Source organism: Nyctereutes procyonoides, unplaced genomic scaffold (genome assembly GCF_905146905.1).
Source record: "Nyctereutes procyonoides isolate TBG_1078 unplaced genomic scaffold, NYPRO_anot_genome, whole genome shotgun sequence".
Taxonomy (NCBI): domain Eukaryota; kingdom Metazoa; phylum Chordata; class Mammalia; order Carnivora; family Canidae; genus Nyctereutes; species Nyctereutes procyonoides.
In genome coordinates, this window is record NW_026575021.1 from 11,292,432 (window position 1) to 11,309,503 (window position 17,072).

The 17,072-nt window shown below is 40.6% G+C and overlaps 1 protein-coding gene across 3 annotated transcripts in view; it reads left to right on the plus strand.

Moving 5' to 3' along the window:
- CORIN (corin, serine peptidase) overlaps nt 1-17,072 on the plus strand; it is a 219,866-nt gene that overhangs the window by 192,917 nt on the left and 9,877 nt on the right. For all 3 annotated transcript variants that reach the window (XM_055339217.1, XM_055339225.1, XM_055339232.1), the window contains 4 exons: nt 5,519-5,635; nt 8,234-8,283; nt 8,443-8,617; nt 16,786-17,057. In XM_055339217.1, the coding sequence (XP_055195192.1) occupies nt 5,519-5,635; nt 8,234-8,283; nt 8,443-8,617; nt 16,786-17,057 (614 nt within the window). The remainder of the gene's footprint in view (nt 1-5,518; nt 5,636-8,233; nt 8,284-8,442; nt 8,618-16,785; nt 17,058-17,072) is intronic.

Here is a 17,072-nt window from a genome sequence, read left to right on the forward strand (position 1 = left end):
TCATAATTTTATAATTTTATATCACTATGGGTTAAATTAGTTTCATTGATTTTTAAAATTTTACAGAATACCAATACTGTGATTTAATATAATTTACAATTTTCCGCCTTTGCTTTGAGATAGTTTTTGTCACTTATACCTACAGATCACTGCCTAATAAAGTTCTTATACTCTACCTCTGAGATAGACAAGCGAATAGAATATGTTCTCAGAATTTCAATTAAAAATATTTTTTAAATACTAGATTTACTGGAAAAATTAACTCAAACTTTATGTTCTCCTTTAAAAAACAATTCTGTTGGTGAGAGTTTTTCCGTATAAAGCATAAGCTAAGCTATCTAACCAGACAAATGATTCTATAGTACTATTCATGTTCTGTTTAACACCTGTTAGACTTTTTTTGTCAAAATCTCCAGGTCATCCTTCTACTTGACAAAATGATTTAACTAGCTTTTAATATTAACATGTTTAATCCAAAGGAACCAAACAGAGAAAATAATATGACAGGATTCAAGAAAATATTTCTGAATTCAGATAAGCTAAATGCTTAGTGGAAATATTCCAAGTTCTGAGCAGGATATTTAGATTAGTGAATAATGTCTTGTCTACTACACTAGGCATTTATATTTCAAGACCAACTGAGGTTATGAAAACTCAGATTATTTTTCCCCAATTATACCCACAGTAGAACAGACTTTGTCTTTCCTCTGAAATGTGTAACGTAAGCCCTGTTCTCTTGCTGCCAGAAGTAAAGAAGCCCTTGGTTTCTGGGAATCTGTGCTGACCTTCTTTTTTTAAGTAAGAAACCCCAGCATGATGATAACACGTGTTAAGTGTCCTATTACTAAATATCGAGTGTCTCGAGAGTAGGAGAAGCATAGGTCAAACTGTCTAGAGATCTGGTTGGCCACCTAGGCCTTGAAATATATCCTTCCTTTCAGAATATCAGGATATCTTAGAATTCTGAATAAGTTCCATCTTCTCATTTCTGGGGCAGAGGAAGAATTAAACATTTTTCATATGTGTCTTATGGCCACACAATCGAAGAAGCAAATTTGGAAATCCTTTGCTTTTCTGTGTAGAACCTTTAGAACCAGAGCACATGGGTCTTGCCTTGGGATCCATGATTTAGAGCAGTGGTGCTCCACCAGGCTTAACTTTGCCCCTTAGGGGGCATTTGGAAATGTCTGTAAGACCTTTTTAATTATTAGTCCAGGAGTGGCGGGTGGCTACTAGTATCTAGTCGGTAAAAGTCAGGGATAATGCTAAACATCCTACAGAGCACAAGATAGCCCCACACAGTAAATAATTATCTGGGTATAAAATGTCAATAGTGCCAAGGATGAGAAATTCTGATTTAGAGGACCACTCTGGCCTTCCTCCCCATCCATGCCTCAGCGCATGGGGCAAGGAGTCTGTCTCCCAAAGAGCTATGCCCACCTGGAGCCTGGTCCACGATCTAGAGAAATGTTTTCAAAGTGTAGTTCCAGACCAGCCAGTAGCAGCACCACCTGGGATCTTGTTAGAAAGGTAGCTTTTGGGGCCCTATGTCAGACTTAATGAATCAGGGAATATGGGGATGGGGCCGATAAGCTCTGTTGTAACAGGCCCTTCAGGTGATTCTGATGAATGCCCAAGTTGGAAAAACCACAGTTCCAAGGAGTCCAAAATCCTGTATTTGAACCTAAAAGATACGTTTGTCAAGATGGGAAGGTTAGAATACATTTTCTTTAATACCTTGTTAAGTTGATTTATAATATCTAAATATGTTGACATAGGGTGTGTGGGCCTCCATTCAGACCCTTACTCACAGATGTTTGGCCCTGCAAATGTTTGGGATGGGTATGTATCTCTGTCTCAGTCCTCTCAGGTTGTCAAATGAAGGTACTGGGGGCACCTGGATGACGCAGTTGGTTAAGCATCTGCCTTCCGCTCAGATCATGATCCCGGGGTCCTGGGACTGAGCCCCACGTTGGGCTCCCTGCTCAGTGGGGAGCTTGCTTCTCCCTCTGCCCTTCCCCATGCTTGGGTACACTCTCACTCACTTTCTCTCTCTCTTTCTGCCAAATACAATCTTTTTTTTTTAAATGAGGGCACTGGATTAGATTGTTCCTTAATTTCCTTCTCTAAATACGATTTCATGGCTACCTTAGATGCATTGACACTGATATTCCTGATACAGTCCTGCACACATGTTTGTAGGATACAGTGACTTTGATGCCTAGTCACTGCTAGAATGTTTTTTGTTCTTTTGCTCTCTACCCAACAGTATTTCTTTAATTTGATAAAATATGGGAAAAGATAGGTCAAATGCTTGACCAGGTGTCATACAAAGTTTGAAGAGCTAAGTTCCAGATACCTTTCAATAGCACTATTTACATTATACATACGGTCATAAAAATTAAAAACTACACACACATACATTCTTAATGATACATAAATTGGCATTAGTTTTTGAAATGAAAAATTCAAACTATTAGTCAAAAATTTAAGCTTTGATTTGATACTCTTATTTCTTGGAAATTATTTAGATTTCTAGGAAACTCTACACGTAGGCAAAGGTGAATGGTTAGGAGTGTTAAAGTGCTGATTTATTTTTATAACAAAAGTTGGAAACAACCTACACATGCATCCGTAGTGGGCTGGCTAAGTAAATGTATGTCCAGCCATATAATAGTAATGTCCGCAGCTATAGAAGGAACGAGGCATGTGCTGTTGATGAAGGGGGCCCGGTGGGGTTCAGAGTGTTAGGAGTTGTACTCTGGCATCAGACCGCAGACCATCTACTCACTGTGTGACCTTGGGCAAGTTACTTATTCTCTTTTTGCCTTATTTTTTTCCATCTCCAAAATGGGGAATAATAATGCCCACTTTCCAAATTTTTGAGAGGATTAAATAAGACTGACTGAGTCCTTTAGTGTAGTTGACAAATGTTAACTATTATTATGGAAAGACCTCCAAGATGAACCACTAAATAAAAATATATCAGTACAACACAGAACAATGTGTATAGGTTTTAAAAAAGGGGGTTTGTAGACATGAATGACAGCCAAAGCTGGGCAAGGATACTCTCAAATGCTATTTACAGTGGTTGTTTCTACATATCTGAGATGGGAAGAATATTTTTCATTGTATAATTTTCATTATTTTCTCCGTATATAAGGGTTACTTTTATAACTTTAAAAATTATTTAAGGAAAAATAAGAAAAATCAAAATCATGCAGATGCTCAGATTCCGTATGATGGCAGAAATAGAACCATATGGATTCACTGATATTTTTTTAATGAGCCATAGAATGGCATTTCTGCCGCTGAAAGATTTGTTTTTGTGCATGAGAAGCATTCTAGTGTTTAAGAATTTCATGGAAAACTAATCTTTATAATGACATTCCCCTCTTCTTGATGATGAATTTCTTGCATTTTCCACTTGATAAAACTGAGAGATCCGGACTAAATTGCCTTGCTTGTTGGAGGTTAATGAATAAAATGCAGAAACATCCCAGGTGCAGTGCTCTGTGGAGACCTTTTTCAGGGCAACTGCGGGTACCTTGAGGGTTGAAAGACTGAGGTGTCCTTTGCAATGATTTTTCTATCCACCGTCAGTGCAAATCCTATGCTAAATAGATAGGCCTCCTTGTGCAAGTCCCTTTTGCCCTATAAAAACCTGTCTAAAGAATGACTTAATTAAACAACAGATCTGAAGCTTATCTTCCTTTGGATTTTGGCCAGTAAAATGTCTGGATTTCAGAGGCCCCCAGGTTGTTCTACTGAAGAAAGGAATTCTCAGGATGTCGGTAGTAGGAGAAACACCATCAGTGGTGTGGGTGACCTCCGCCTGACTTGAGTAGTTCTCCTCTCGCTGTGCCCCCACAGACAGAACTTCTGAGATTGATGGAAAGCCAGACTCTCATTCTGGTCAAGGAAAACAAGAATCCCCATTTTGCGGCACATTTTGTGAAGTCTTCAATAATCTCACAGTTCATGCGAGTTTCTAAATAAATTTAAATGTTGCAGTCAGGGTTCATGCTCTTTGTTTTAAAATCAAATGGTTCGAACCCATTCCTTATGAAGAGCTCTGTTTTGTTTTCTCTTTGCCTCATTCTGTCATCAAGTGTTCTCTTGAGAGGGTTTTCCTGTTTTTAAAAGTAACAGGATTTGGGGGAAGTTTGGTTCCTTTCATTTTCTGTTACGAGATCACAGTCATTTAAAAATAATAATCAGTGGAAATGTTCATGTTTCTTTCAATGCCACAGAGTCGAACTTTGCTTCCCTTCCTGCCCTCCACCTACCCCCTCAGCCCCCCCCTGCTTTTTTGGTTAAAAAAATGGCATTCCGTAATTGCGAAAGAAAGTCACTAAAGCCTGCAGACTTGATGCTTCTGCAACTTCAGGATTTCCAAGTTCATTTGAACCCTCAGTGTTGTTGCCTCTCTTCTCACTTATCTTTGATGTGTTTCTCCAAACACCTCCACCAGGGAACAACTCCATATACGTGTCACTTTCCTCCTCCTCATGTACCCTTGCCACCCCCAACTTTCAGCCAAGCAGCTCACCTTTCACTTGAAAAGAAAGGCTATTTGATTTGAAATCTCTACCCTCTCCACCTTCAGCAAGGTACTGGCTTCCTTCCAGGCTCGGAGGCAGCCCTCCTTCTCCCTGTCTAAATTAATTCCTCCACTCTTCTACCCTTGAGCATCAAGTGACGAAAGTCGGAAAGGTTTTCTGCGAATATGGATTGCCTAAAAGAGCAAGTTATTTCATGAAGAATAGAATGTTTTAGACAAACCTGAATACCTTTGAAACCTAAGGTTTTAAACCTTGCATATGGTGCAACCAAGTTTATTTGAATGATTGAGATCCTCACAGGATGGTATTGGTACAAATTGAGTAAGAATATAAGTAAAGAGCAAAATAATGCTGTCAACACTCACCTTTATTTTCCAGAGATTTTCCTAATTTTTAGTGCAGGAAGATTTTGCAGTATGTTGAAAAACATCATTAGAATTTTATACTGTCCAAATAGACGCTAAATGGCCATCCAGTTACTTTACTTCTTCATTTTTTTTAACCTTATTTACTTTATTTTAAGGTATTGCTGCATTGCAGGATTACATTGGGCAGGAAAAGAGGAGGGAAAAAAAATCCCGGGCAGATAAATTTTACTTTGCTTTTTGTGATCCCTGCCCAAAGTTGCTCTCGTTTTTTAGGTATTGGAACTTTCTTTGACATTGTATACATTAGAATTCTATCACCTCCTAAGGTTCAAACACGTGTCAGTGGAGAGAATGATTAAAATAGCTGTTACAGTTTGGATCTGCATTGCTCTCGTATACTTTGAGTAGCCTCCTCTTCTGCTGATCACGTTCCATGTCGAATTTCTAATACAAATCTCCCTCTCGAAATTTTGACTTAGAATGTAATGCTTCTTTTGGGAAAAAGGACGAGTGCTGAGTAATGATATTGCCTGGTCAAAGATCACTGTGCTTTGAGCATTTCATCGTTCTGTGTCCTTCCATTAGAGAACCATCTGTGACCGAACTGGTACAGGAACAGGAGCAAGACCAGCAGTGGCTGACACTACACTCCAACTGGGAGAGCCTCAATGGGACCACTTTACATGAACTGCTGGTAAAAGGGTAAGATACCTTTCACAAGAGCTCCGTAGGGTGGATTATGTATGGAGCAAGAGCCTATCATCGGGGACCTTCTCCCATTTCTAACTTAAGATAATCCAAATTTATCACATTAGTAAAGAACTTTCATAGAATGGTGATTGACCTTTACATTTCAACATTGTTTGGCTTTATCTCTTCTTTCTAGACACAGATGATATTTTTCTCTTACTCATTGCATGTTTCTCTAATGATGATTACAGAAACTATCATGGTGAAGGCAGAGGAACTTAGGTTCTAAATTTGGAGTTTTTTTAGCATCCTGTTCAAAGTAAATCTCATATCTGTAGTTCCTACAGATGCTACATGGAACTAATTAACAGGGAATTGAAGTAATGAGAACTGATCAAAGTTGGAGAGTCTGAGAAAAAAAAACTGACACAATATGAAATTATAATCAAGTAGCCTTAGAAGTACACTTCTGAAGAATTTCCCCTAAAAAATCATGGCACCTTGAACGAAGCCATCTACCTTGTCTATGGATGGGGATACAGGAGGGAAATGGAAGGGATTAATACTTTTTTAGTGTTTATTACATATTACATAGCTATAGAAAATTTAGATAACCTGATCAAAACTCAGCCCACAGATGGTAAGTGGTGCCTCTCAACTCAAACCAAGTTAATCTGACTCCAAAGCTTTTAATAAGTGCTAGAAAAACCACTTCTTAAGAATTTCAGAGAAGATAACCTAAGGTAGGCCATTTCTTTTTAGAATGTCTTGAAATTTTACCCATACACCAAACTCTGCAGCCAAATTTCTGAAGTACTTCCTTCAAAACAATGACCTGAATCTTTCAGCAGAGTGATCTGTTTCCCCAAATTGCAAATCCCAGAATAACCCTTTCAGGTTTAATACATACATACATACATCATACATATATGTCATTGTAAATTGGGAATTGGTGGAACTGGTTCTAGTTCTGGATTCCTAACTAGATTTGTGATCTTACAGAACCACAATTTCCTATAAAATGAGGAGTTGGTACAGAGAGTCTTTGCTGTCTTTTCCTATTTCTACAAGTTGTGGTTTGGGGATCTAACAGATAACAACTGATTGCTGAGTATCTCTCCCATGCCAGGTTCAGTGCTAGGCTGTGAGGGGATATAGGAGTGAACGAGGGGGACAAACATCCCCCAGGCCTCCAGGAACCTACATTGTCAAGGTGGACAGAGACCATGAGCTAGGAAGCAAAATGAATTTCAGATATTTGGAAATACTACAAAGAAATTAAGGGTAACAAGATAGAGAGTAAGGAGGAGACGGGACTTCAGGTTGTAGGAAGGCAAAAAGCAAATATGCTTTTTCCATATTATATAATTTATTGACACAAGTAAGTACACAGTTCTCCATGCAAATTTAGCAAGAAATGAAAATACAGGAAATCCTCAAAAAGGAATGTGGCCATGACATATTTAGGGATAGATATTTTTTTTTCCTGAGAAGTCTAGGATTTTAAGTGCATCACAGTATTTTTGACAGTCCCAAAGGCTCTTTTGTTTTTTAAATTTATACTGTGAATCAGTGCTTTATGGTTAGAAGAAAACTTTGTGATTGAAATTTAATGTGCCCTAAACTGAATTCTCTCATGTAGCCATATTGATAGATGCTTAAATGTGGCCCATGTTCTTACCTTTAAAGGTGAGCTCTGGGGGCACCTGGGTGGCTCAGTGGTTGAGCGTCTGCCTTTGGCTCAGGTCATGATCCTGGGGCCCTGGAATCAGGTCCAACCTTGGGCTCCCCTCAGGGAGCCTGCTTCTCCCTCTGCCTGGGTCTCTGCCTCTCTGTGTGTCTCTCATGAATAAATAAATAAAATCTTTTTAAAAAAAGGTTAACTCTAATTTTTAGAAAGGTCTTTCCTGAACTTACTTCCCGTAAGTTCTACTGACTGGTTCTGATCCTGCCGTCTAGAGTTACACGGAATAAATTTAACCCCCCTTCTTCCTGTCCGCCAAACATAGATCTACATTTTGATATCCCAAGTCTCGTCAAGATTCTTTTCCAGTCTAAAAAACCCAGAGCTTTTATCTGTCCTCTAACTTTTTGAAGCCATATTTTATTTCTTCCAAACTATTTGCAACTTCTCTTGACCATCCATACCCTCTCCGTAAGCACAAAAATCTGACATGCTCTTTCCTCACCAAAGATTCTAAGAAGTAAAAATAAATAAATTAAAAAAAAAAGATTCTAAGAAGTAGTCCAGTTCCCTTACCTTCCTCTCCCTACTTTGAAAATCATGGTTTGAGTCAATATTCTGGGTGGTGCCACCAACCAAGATGATGTGGGAAACTTTGCTAGTAGTTTCTTTCTCTACCCATGTGAAATTATATTATGATGATATTAAATAAGCTTAAAAAAAAAGGTACAATCCTCCATATACCTTTTTTCCCAGGATGATATTCGACCTCAAGAATTCCTGCACAAAGTGTAGATAACCGTTACTCAAAGAACATGACCTCTGGGAACGGTTGAATCTGTGTCTTGCTTTTCCCTGGTAAAGTGTTTGAAATGAATGATAAATATGTAACTTAACATTATGCCTTTTTATGTTTCCAAATCTAGGCAGACTTGTCATAGCAGAAGTAAGATTTCTCTTCTGTGTACGAAACAAGGTGAGAGCATTAGCGGTGCGGTGATGGAATCTGACCTTAATTGGACTGGGTTCTGGGTTGGTGGCGGGGGAAACAATAACTTGCACCTCACAGCAAAGATCCAGGCATCGCGCTGGGCTTGGTAGCGGATCCCACACTGTCTTTTCTGCTCTTTGGTAGACTGTGGGCGCCGCCCTGCTGCCCGAATGACCAAGAGGATCCTTGGGGGTCGGACAAGTCGCCCTGGAAGGTGGCCGTGGCAGTGCTCCCTGCAGAGTGAACCCAGTGGACATATTTGTGGCTGTGTCCTCATTGCCAAGAAGTGGGTCCTGACAGTCGCTCACTGCTTCGAGGGGTAAGCTGCCCTTTGTCCTTTGGTTTTGCCTGAAGTTGGTCATCTTGTCACTTGGGCATTCTTAGTGGCATATATAAGTCCTTGAAGCCACTTCAGTGCAAAAGCCACAGTTGATCTACTCCCTTTATCTGCTTCAATTTTTCTACCTTTGACATTGTTGTCCTGTAGGTGTGCTCATCAGTTATTGGAAATGGATGTATATTGCTGATGATTTTTTTCCTAAGGGGAAGGAAGAGGAAGAAGTTTAGAAGGTTGACGCTGCAGCTAGCATTAGTCTCTTTTCTAGCCTTCCTAAATACATCAGATACACTTAAGGTCCAATAGAGGGGATTTGTCTAGACTCTAGTGAGTTTAGGATGCTGGAGGGATTAGCGAGGAGATGGAGAAGCAGAGATAAGGGCACCCCAGTATGTGTATTAGGGTTCTCCAGAGAATGAGAGACCAGCGAGAGAGGAGGGGTGAGTTTATTTTAAGAAATCATCTCTCATGATTGTGGGAGTGCTGGTGAGTCCAAAATATGCCTAAAGTGACCAGAGCAACTAAGACAAACGGCAAACCTACCCTGTTGACAAGCATCACCGTAGAAGTTCTCCCGTTCTGACCACTTGCGTACTTCACAGGCAAAAACAAAACAAAACCCAAACCAAACAGTAACAACAAAAAACACAAAAAATCCCAAACATTTAGTATGTTCACATAAGATTCTGGCGGTCAGACATTTGGATGTGACGTGGCTGGTGCAGTTTGTCTCTGATCAGCGGTGGATGGGGCCTCAGCTGGAAGATTCGAAGGCTGAGGGCTGGAGCCATCGGGAGTCAGGCAGTCAGTGCTGCCTATTGGCTGGGGCCGGGGTACACCTTCATATGGGATTCGCACCCCGGTGCTTGGCATCCCCCAGAACCAACTTCACTGAAAGGGAGACAGTAGGAAGGTGTGTCACCCTTTTTGGTCTTGGCTCCCAAGACACACATGGTGCCTCTCCTGGGTGGTTGCTCAGAGCCCCACAAGGCCCGGCCAGATCCAAAGGGAAGAAACAAAGAACTCTCCTCTCAATAGGAGGTATATTTGAGGACATATTTTAAAAACCACCATACGACTTTTTTCTGTTTTTTTTTTTTAAATAATTTTATTTTACTTCAAAGTAAGTCAAAAATAATAGCAAAAATTCAAAACAAAATGACTCCTAGTTCTATCACCTAACCGAATTGATGATTTTCACTTGATCGTTAATTTCTAGGAAAAAAAAACGCAATTTCTTCTTGCCTATTATTTTTCCTTAGCTTTGCCATTTACTGTGTCACCACAGGTCAAGTCATTAATTTCTCTGGGCCACAGTTTATTCACTTGTGACAGGAGGGAAATAAGAGTCCCCACCTCACAGGTTGGTGTGGGGGGGTGAGTGACATAGTTTTATGCAAAGCCTTGAGAATCATGCCTGCCGCTGATCAGTAAGCTCTCAGGAAATGTCAGCTTTTCTTTTAAAAAAAAATTACTGCTAAAAACATGCATTGTACGTTTCCCCTTTTCATGAGTAGTTTTGCATTTTACTAGCAGTATTTTTTTATCTGTCTGCTTTCTCATCATCCTCACAGTAACCCCTGTTAACAGCCTCGCCAGTGTTCCTTCATAGCTATAAGCTTACGTTTTTTATTTTTTTATTATTATTTTTTTTACCAGATGCCACCATTTACCTTTATAATTTGGAGTCACAGTCTGTGCTTTTGTTTGATAAGGTGTCTTTCCCGTATAACAGTATATCATGGACCTCCCTCTAGGTCAATGGATGTAGCTCTAGCTCATCCTTTTTCAAGACTATAAATGGTATTCCTTTATATAGATTTACCATAGCTTTTTCTGTTATTCCCCAATTGATGGACATTCGGCTTAGTTCCAGGTTGCTACCATCTTAACAACACTGCAATACATCTTCTCAAACAAAGCTGCTCACCTACTGGTTTCTACAGACTAGAGTCCCAGCGTATATATTTAGCTCTCCGCGGGGGTTATGGAGATGAATACATGTTCCCTTCCTTGGAGTGCTAACCTAGAAAGGAGGCAGACATTTAAGCAAGTAATTAAAATACAATGTGATAAGTGATTATAAGATGGAAATGTACACATCCAGGTGATTGCTCTTTTGGGGAAAATAAAATACGAAATATCAAACCAGAACCTCCTCTTGAGAACTTTTAATGTGTAAGATCCAAAATGATTGGAAGAGTTTGTGTAGTATGTCAGGAAATACACAGCAACCTTATTGCTTTGGAAGGGGCCCGGTGTTTCCAGATGTCTTTTCTAGTTCTGATTTATGACTGTGTGATAAGCAGAGATTATACTAGCAAGAGTACACTCATCAAAACATGATTATCTAGATAAATCCAACAGTTCTTTAAGGGAATAATACTCTTCACGTGCTAGTCAAGCCAGGTTCCTACGCCACTTTTGTCATTTCCGTAGGTGGTAGCCAAGCTTCCTCTTCCACTGACAGCTCTGTAAAGTTAAGAAAAAAAACCTTGCAATAGAGAAGAAATGTGTGTTTACAATTAAGGAAATGGATATTATATCAAAGGTCTTGGTGAGATTTCATGGAACACTAAACAGAACTGTCAAGAGGGGCCTGGCCCGTCCATAAAAAGCTAGAAATTGCCCAGCTTCAGATAAGCCTTTGCTTGAATGTGTGCTAATAACTGATTTCATTTTACAATCTCTCCAGTGGCCCGCAAGCTTTGAGAGCTTCTAATTGTAAGCCTTATTCTCTGCTGGAGCCATCAACTTCTGTAATTAATGGGATTCACTTCATGTCATGAGTCCACGCGTTGGCAAGGCCCAGCGTGACCCATCTGTAGGTCTTCTCAAGCCTGTCTCTTTTAATTATATTGGTTTAAAAAGAAAAAAAAAGGACAAGTTTGTTTTGCTCTTTTATGGGGAAGTATTTAAAAATCCCAAATGCAAATTAAAAACATGAACTAATAAGCGAATCAGACCAAGTCCCATATGCCCTAATCACAACTCAACTTCAACAGTTCCGAGGCAGAAAGACTTTTGACTTTCAGGGGTAATTTAATAAGCAGTTTTCTTCCTCCTTCTGCCTCTGGAAGTCTTAAGACTGAACTTCCCAGGCAGGCCCACAAGCAGTCATTGTCAGAAGCTTTTCATTCCTCTCCAGAAAACACCCATGCAAAGTGATCACCTCGCAATGTGACCATAACCCTAACCCCGCCATGTCACCCCTGCCTTCCTTTCTCCCAACCAGCTCTTCTCTTCGCCAGGACTGCACGTGCCCCCCAGTGGCTTCAGCCCCCAGGCTCCTCCTTGTGCCCTTTCTCTTCTCAGTTAACCTTGTGCTCATCACTTCCGTCCTCCTGCAGAGAACTTAAATCATGTTACGTCCTCATGATTCCCTCTGTATATCTAGGTGCTTGGGAACTAGGCCAGTAATTCACGATTTGTTTTTCTGTTCCATTGACTGGAGGGATATGATCCATCCTCACCACTAAAGCAGAAACTCTCCACTTGGGGTCCATACCTCCCCTTCAGCTGCACTGGAGAGTAAGCCAGTGTGGTTTTAAAAAGGCCTTGGTGACAATGACCTGACTCCACACTTGCCCCTGTGCTGCCTCCTGTGGAGATATTCTCTCCATCTTCCTCTCTCCAGTGGAAAATACCTGGGTTTAGGAGATAGTTGGCTTAAAATATGGGCCAAACCTTATAGTTTCTGGGGCTCAGAGAAACTGGGAGCTCCTCCCCTTTTAAGCTTTGTAGTTACTTACATGTTTCTTCTAGTCGTGCAACTACCTACCATGTATGTGCTCTGTATCTGCACCCCAACAGCTAACCACTGCTGAAGAACATCACACACTCTGATTGCTAACTGAGCTCACATAAAATGTATGATCATGAAATTCAGATAAGCATCTAACAATATGGGACCCTTCCAATATACCTCCAAAGGAAAGTCACTTTTCTACCTCCGAGACCACTATCTGACATCTGTTCCTTTCTCCCCAAATCCTTTCACCCTCCACTGGTCTTACCTCATACTTCATGTAGAAAACAGACACCATAATATATTTCACCTCGTCTCACCCTTAATCCCAACAAATTACCTGTAAATATGGCCACATCCCCTACTTTCCCTTGAGTTATGGTGGAAGATGTGTCTCTGTTTCTATTTAAGACCATCACATCCTCCTTCATCTTTTTAAAGACTTTATTTTTTCAATCATTTTGTCTATTTTACATCATCAAATTCTCATCAAATGCTGGATCATTCTCTTCAACAAACATGCCTTGATATCACTAACTCGAGTCCCCTTCTCTTGACTTCACATCTCTCATCAACCACTGCTCATTTTTGCTGGAATTCACAGTAAAACTCCTGACAGACTTTCATACAGTCATCATCTCCCCTTTTCCATTTCCCATTTTCCCCTCAACCCACTCTGGCTGAGCTCTCATCAAGTTCTCACAGATATGGCACAGATAGGACAAAGTTTCATGACTTCCATCTTGCCATATCGCATGGTGACTTTTCAGATTCCAGCTTATTGGAACCTTCCTAGTATTTCATCACTACTTCTTTCTTGAAATAACTTTTTCACTTTTATTTTAAAATGACAAAAGTATTCTTGTTTTCCTCTCATTTCACCGACCTACCCATTCCTTTCTCTTTTTCCATCTCTTTTGCTACTCCAGAGCTATTATGGATTGTAGGCTTTGTTTCCCTTTCAAATGCATGTGTTGAAACTCTAACCTCCAACAGAATGGAATGAGGATGTGAGGCCCTTGAGAAGTAATTAAATCATGATGGTGGGAGCCCCATGATAGGAATAATGTCCATATAGGAAGAGGAAGAGAGCTTGCTACCTTTTTCTGCCATATGAGGTTACAATAAAGAAGGTTATCTGTAAAGCAGGAAGAGAGTCTTCACCAGAACCCAACTGTGCTACCACCCTGGTCTTGGACTTCAGGCCCCCGGAACTATGAGAAATAAATGTATGTTATTTAAGTCACTCAGTGTATGGTAATTTGTGATAGCATCCCGAGCTAAGACAAGGACTCAATTCTTGGCTTTCGTATCTGTCCACAGTCATCTAATAATATGGTTTCAAATACATGCACATATTTGAACAAATATGAATATCAAGTACTGATATGAAGATCATTATGAATTTCATATTTGAAAATAAAATATGAATATCATAAATGTATTCATGACTTCCAAACTTATATCTCCAGCCCAGCCCAGGTTTTTCCCAACCACACCACTACCCACCAACTTTAAACACGTGTATTTACCTGCTTAGATGAAATGTCCATTTGAATGTGTAATAAACATCCTTCTTTACATGCCCAAAGCAAACCTTGATTCCTTACATCTCCTACTGATCAAATAATTATGCGCCTCACAAACTTTCCCCATCTCAGTAAAAATCATCATTAGCCATTGGTTCACCAAACCTAGGAATCATCCTTAATTCCTCTCACATTTACTCTAGTAATAATTTCTGTAGGATCTTCCAAATTATCTCTAACCCAACCACCTCTCACCATCTTCATGCTATAATCCTAGTCTAAGCCACCATCATACCAGGTCTTCACTATTATATTCATTTTCTAGGGGTGCCATAACAAAATCCCATAAACTGGGTGGCTTGAACAATAGAATTTCCTTATCTTACAGTTCTGGAAGCTAGAAGTCCAAGATCAAGGTATGGGAAGGGCTGGTTCTTTCTGAAGCCCAGGAGAGAATGCCCTCTCACCTAGATTCTGGTGGTTGCTGGCAATCCCTGGCATTCCTTGCTTTGTAGAAGCATCACATGAATCTGAATCTCTGCCTTCATCTTCACATAGTGTTCTCTTGGTCTGTATCTCTAACTCCAAATTTCCCCTTTTTAGAAGGACACCAGTCATGTTAGATTAGGGACCATCCGAATGACCTCATTTTAACTTGATTTCCTCTGTAAAGACCTTATCTCCAAAAAGGTCATATTCTGATGTACCAGGGATTAGGACTTCAACATATGAATTGGAGGTGGGGGAAACGTAATCAATCCATAACAATTAAAACGTTTTCCTATCCAGTCTTTTCGACTGCTTTCTTGTTCCCTTATGGTCTGTTATCCACACGGTGACATAGTGATCTTTCTAAAATGCAAATCAGACCGAGTCACTCCCCCTGCTTAAAACTCTTCCCATTGTAACAAGAACAAAATCTCATGGTGGCCTTTCAAGATCTAGTCCTACCTCTTGGACTGTATCTCCTCCTATTCTCCCATGTTACACTGGGCTGCAGACATCTAGCCTTGTGTTCCTGAAATCCTCCAAGCTCATTTCTACCTCAGAACATTTGAACTTGCTGCTTTTGCAGTTAGAGCCACAAAACTACCTCCTTCTGGTCATTAAAGACTCTATTTAAGTATGACTTTGTCAGAGACCTCTCTTAAACATCTTGGCTACAGTGAAACCACCCTTCTCGGTCATCTATCATATAACCCCATTTGGTCATTTCTGAAGTGCCCAAGATAATCTTATTTATGTATTTCCTAGCACAGTAGGATAAAAGCTCTATGAGGGCATGAACTGTCTGTCTTCCTCACCCTTGTATTTTCATTTCTTTCAGCATAGCATATACAGCCCCTCAATGAATATTTGTTAACTGACTAACCAGCCCCTTCTAGATGTTTCTTAGTAATCATATGTGCAGTTCTTTTAGTAGTGAAGACTGTAATTTGTCTGGAACTAGAAATGTTAATTCATCTACCGAAGGTCAATGATACCTCACTGAGTCCTCCCAAATCTTAGACCACAGCATTGTCATGTCTTAAGCACCTGTATATTTTATCAAATGGAAGATGAATCTTCTGCATATCTTCTGAAGAACATCCTCTTTGAATGGAGAAATTGGAAGCAAAGGAAACTCCAAACAGTTCTGTTTTGTCTTAGTTCTTCACTAATATTATTTGCCCCAGACAGAAATTTTCCCCTTTCCTTGTTCTTGCACCTTATTTGGCAGAGAAGTCATTTTTACATTTCCTGCTTTTTTCCTTTTTAAACCCCTGCTCAGTCTATGACTAAGACTTTCCAGTAATTGCTACACTTTCAGGCCACTCCTTTGTGGTAGAGTTTCTGGTTGCAAAGCTCTGGGATCCTTACGCAGTCACATTGACTCTTTAGCTGATTCTTCGTTTTCCTATTGCAGTCACTTGTGATGGTAGCATGAGAATTTGGCATTTTAATGCTCTCATCTCACTTGATCTGTACTTGATCCAGTCCCTGGATACGATATCATGTCTGCCCCCTTTTTTTTCTTCAAAACATTCTGAAATCTCATTCTTGAATTTCTAGAATATGTGTCTGACCACCCCATTCTTCTGCTTTTTTGGAACCTGGGATAAGAGGATTGTTCACGTTCTGTAACTTCACCATCGTGGCTAGCTCCCCCATCATGTCTGGGAGATATGTTCAGGAAAGAGATTCCCCCAAGAAGGAGCAAGTGCCTCAGAGAAATGGCAAGTTTTCAGGGGAACCTTTTGAAAACTTCAAGCCCGAGACTTAGAAAGGGGACAAGGCCCGGTGGTCAGGCCAAGGCCCAGGCCGCACTGTTTCTGAGCACTTGCTGGGAAGGTTCTAGTCCGTGCACCTTGGAACGCTGCACTCCTGGAGCTTTCAGATTCTCCATGTGCCAGATGTCTTCCCTCTTCCTTTTGTTTATTTTATTTTATTTTATTTTATTATTTTATTTATTTTATTATTTTATTATTTTATTTTATTTTAATTTTATTATTTTATTTTATTTTTATTTTATTTTATTTTTTAAATTTTATTTAATTTTCCTCACTCGGTGAAGCAAGGAACCTCCCTGCCTGCCTTTCAGACCGACCCGGTGTTCTTGGCCAGGAGAGCCCCGTTCTGGAAGCAGGAGCTTTGCTTTCCCCGAGAAAACCGACCGACGAATTGCTCAGGCCCTTAGAGGGATGCCTCTGAGATAAATGTGGTCGGCCCGTGGTCACAGAGATGAGATCTCTTCTAAAAATCACGGGTAAAAAAAAAATAATAATAATAATAATAAATTTAAAAATAAAAAATAACTAAATACAAATCGCGGGTGCGTTTGAGAGCCCAGGCCTGGGTCTGCGAGGCCAGCGGCTGTCGGTTCGTCGTTGCAGGCGGGAGGATGCCGCGGCCTGGACAGTGGTGTTGGGCATCAGCAACCTGGACCACCCGTCGGCGTTCATGCAGACGCGGCCCGTCAAGACCATCGTCCTGCACCCTCGCTACAGCCGGGCCGTGGTGGATTATGACATCAGCGTCGTGGAGCTGAGCCACGCTGTCCGCGAGACCAGCTACGTGCGGCCCGTCTGCCTGCCCGGCGCACAGTGGGCCCCGGAGCCCGACACCTACTGCTATGTCACGGGCTGGGGCCACACGGGCCACAGAAGTAAGCCGCAGCCGT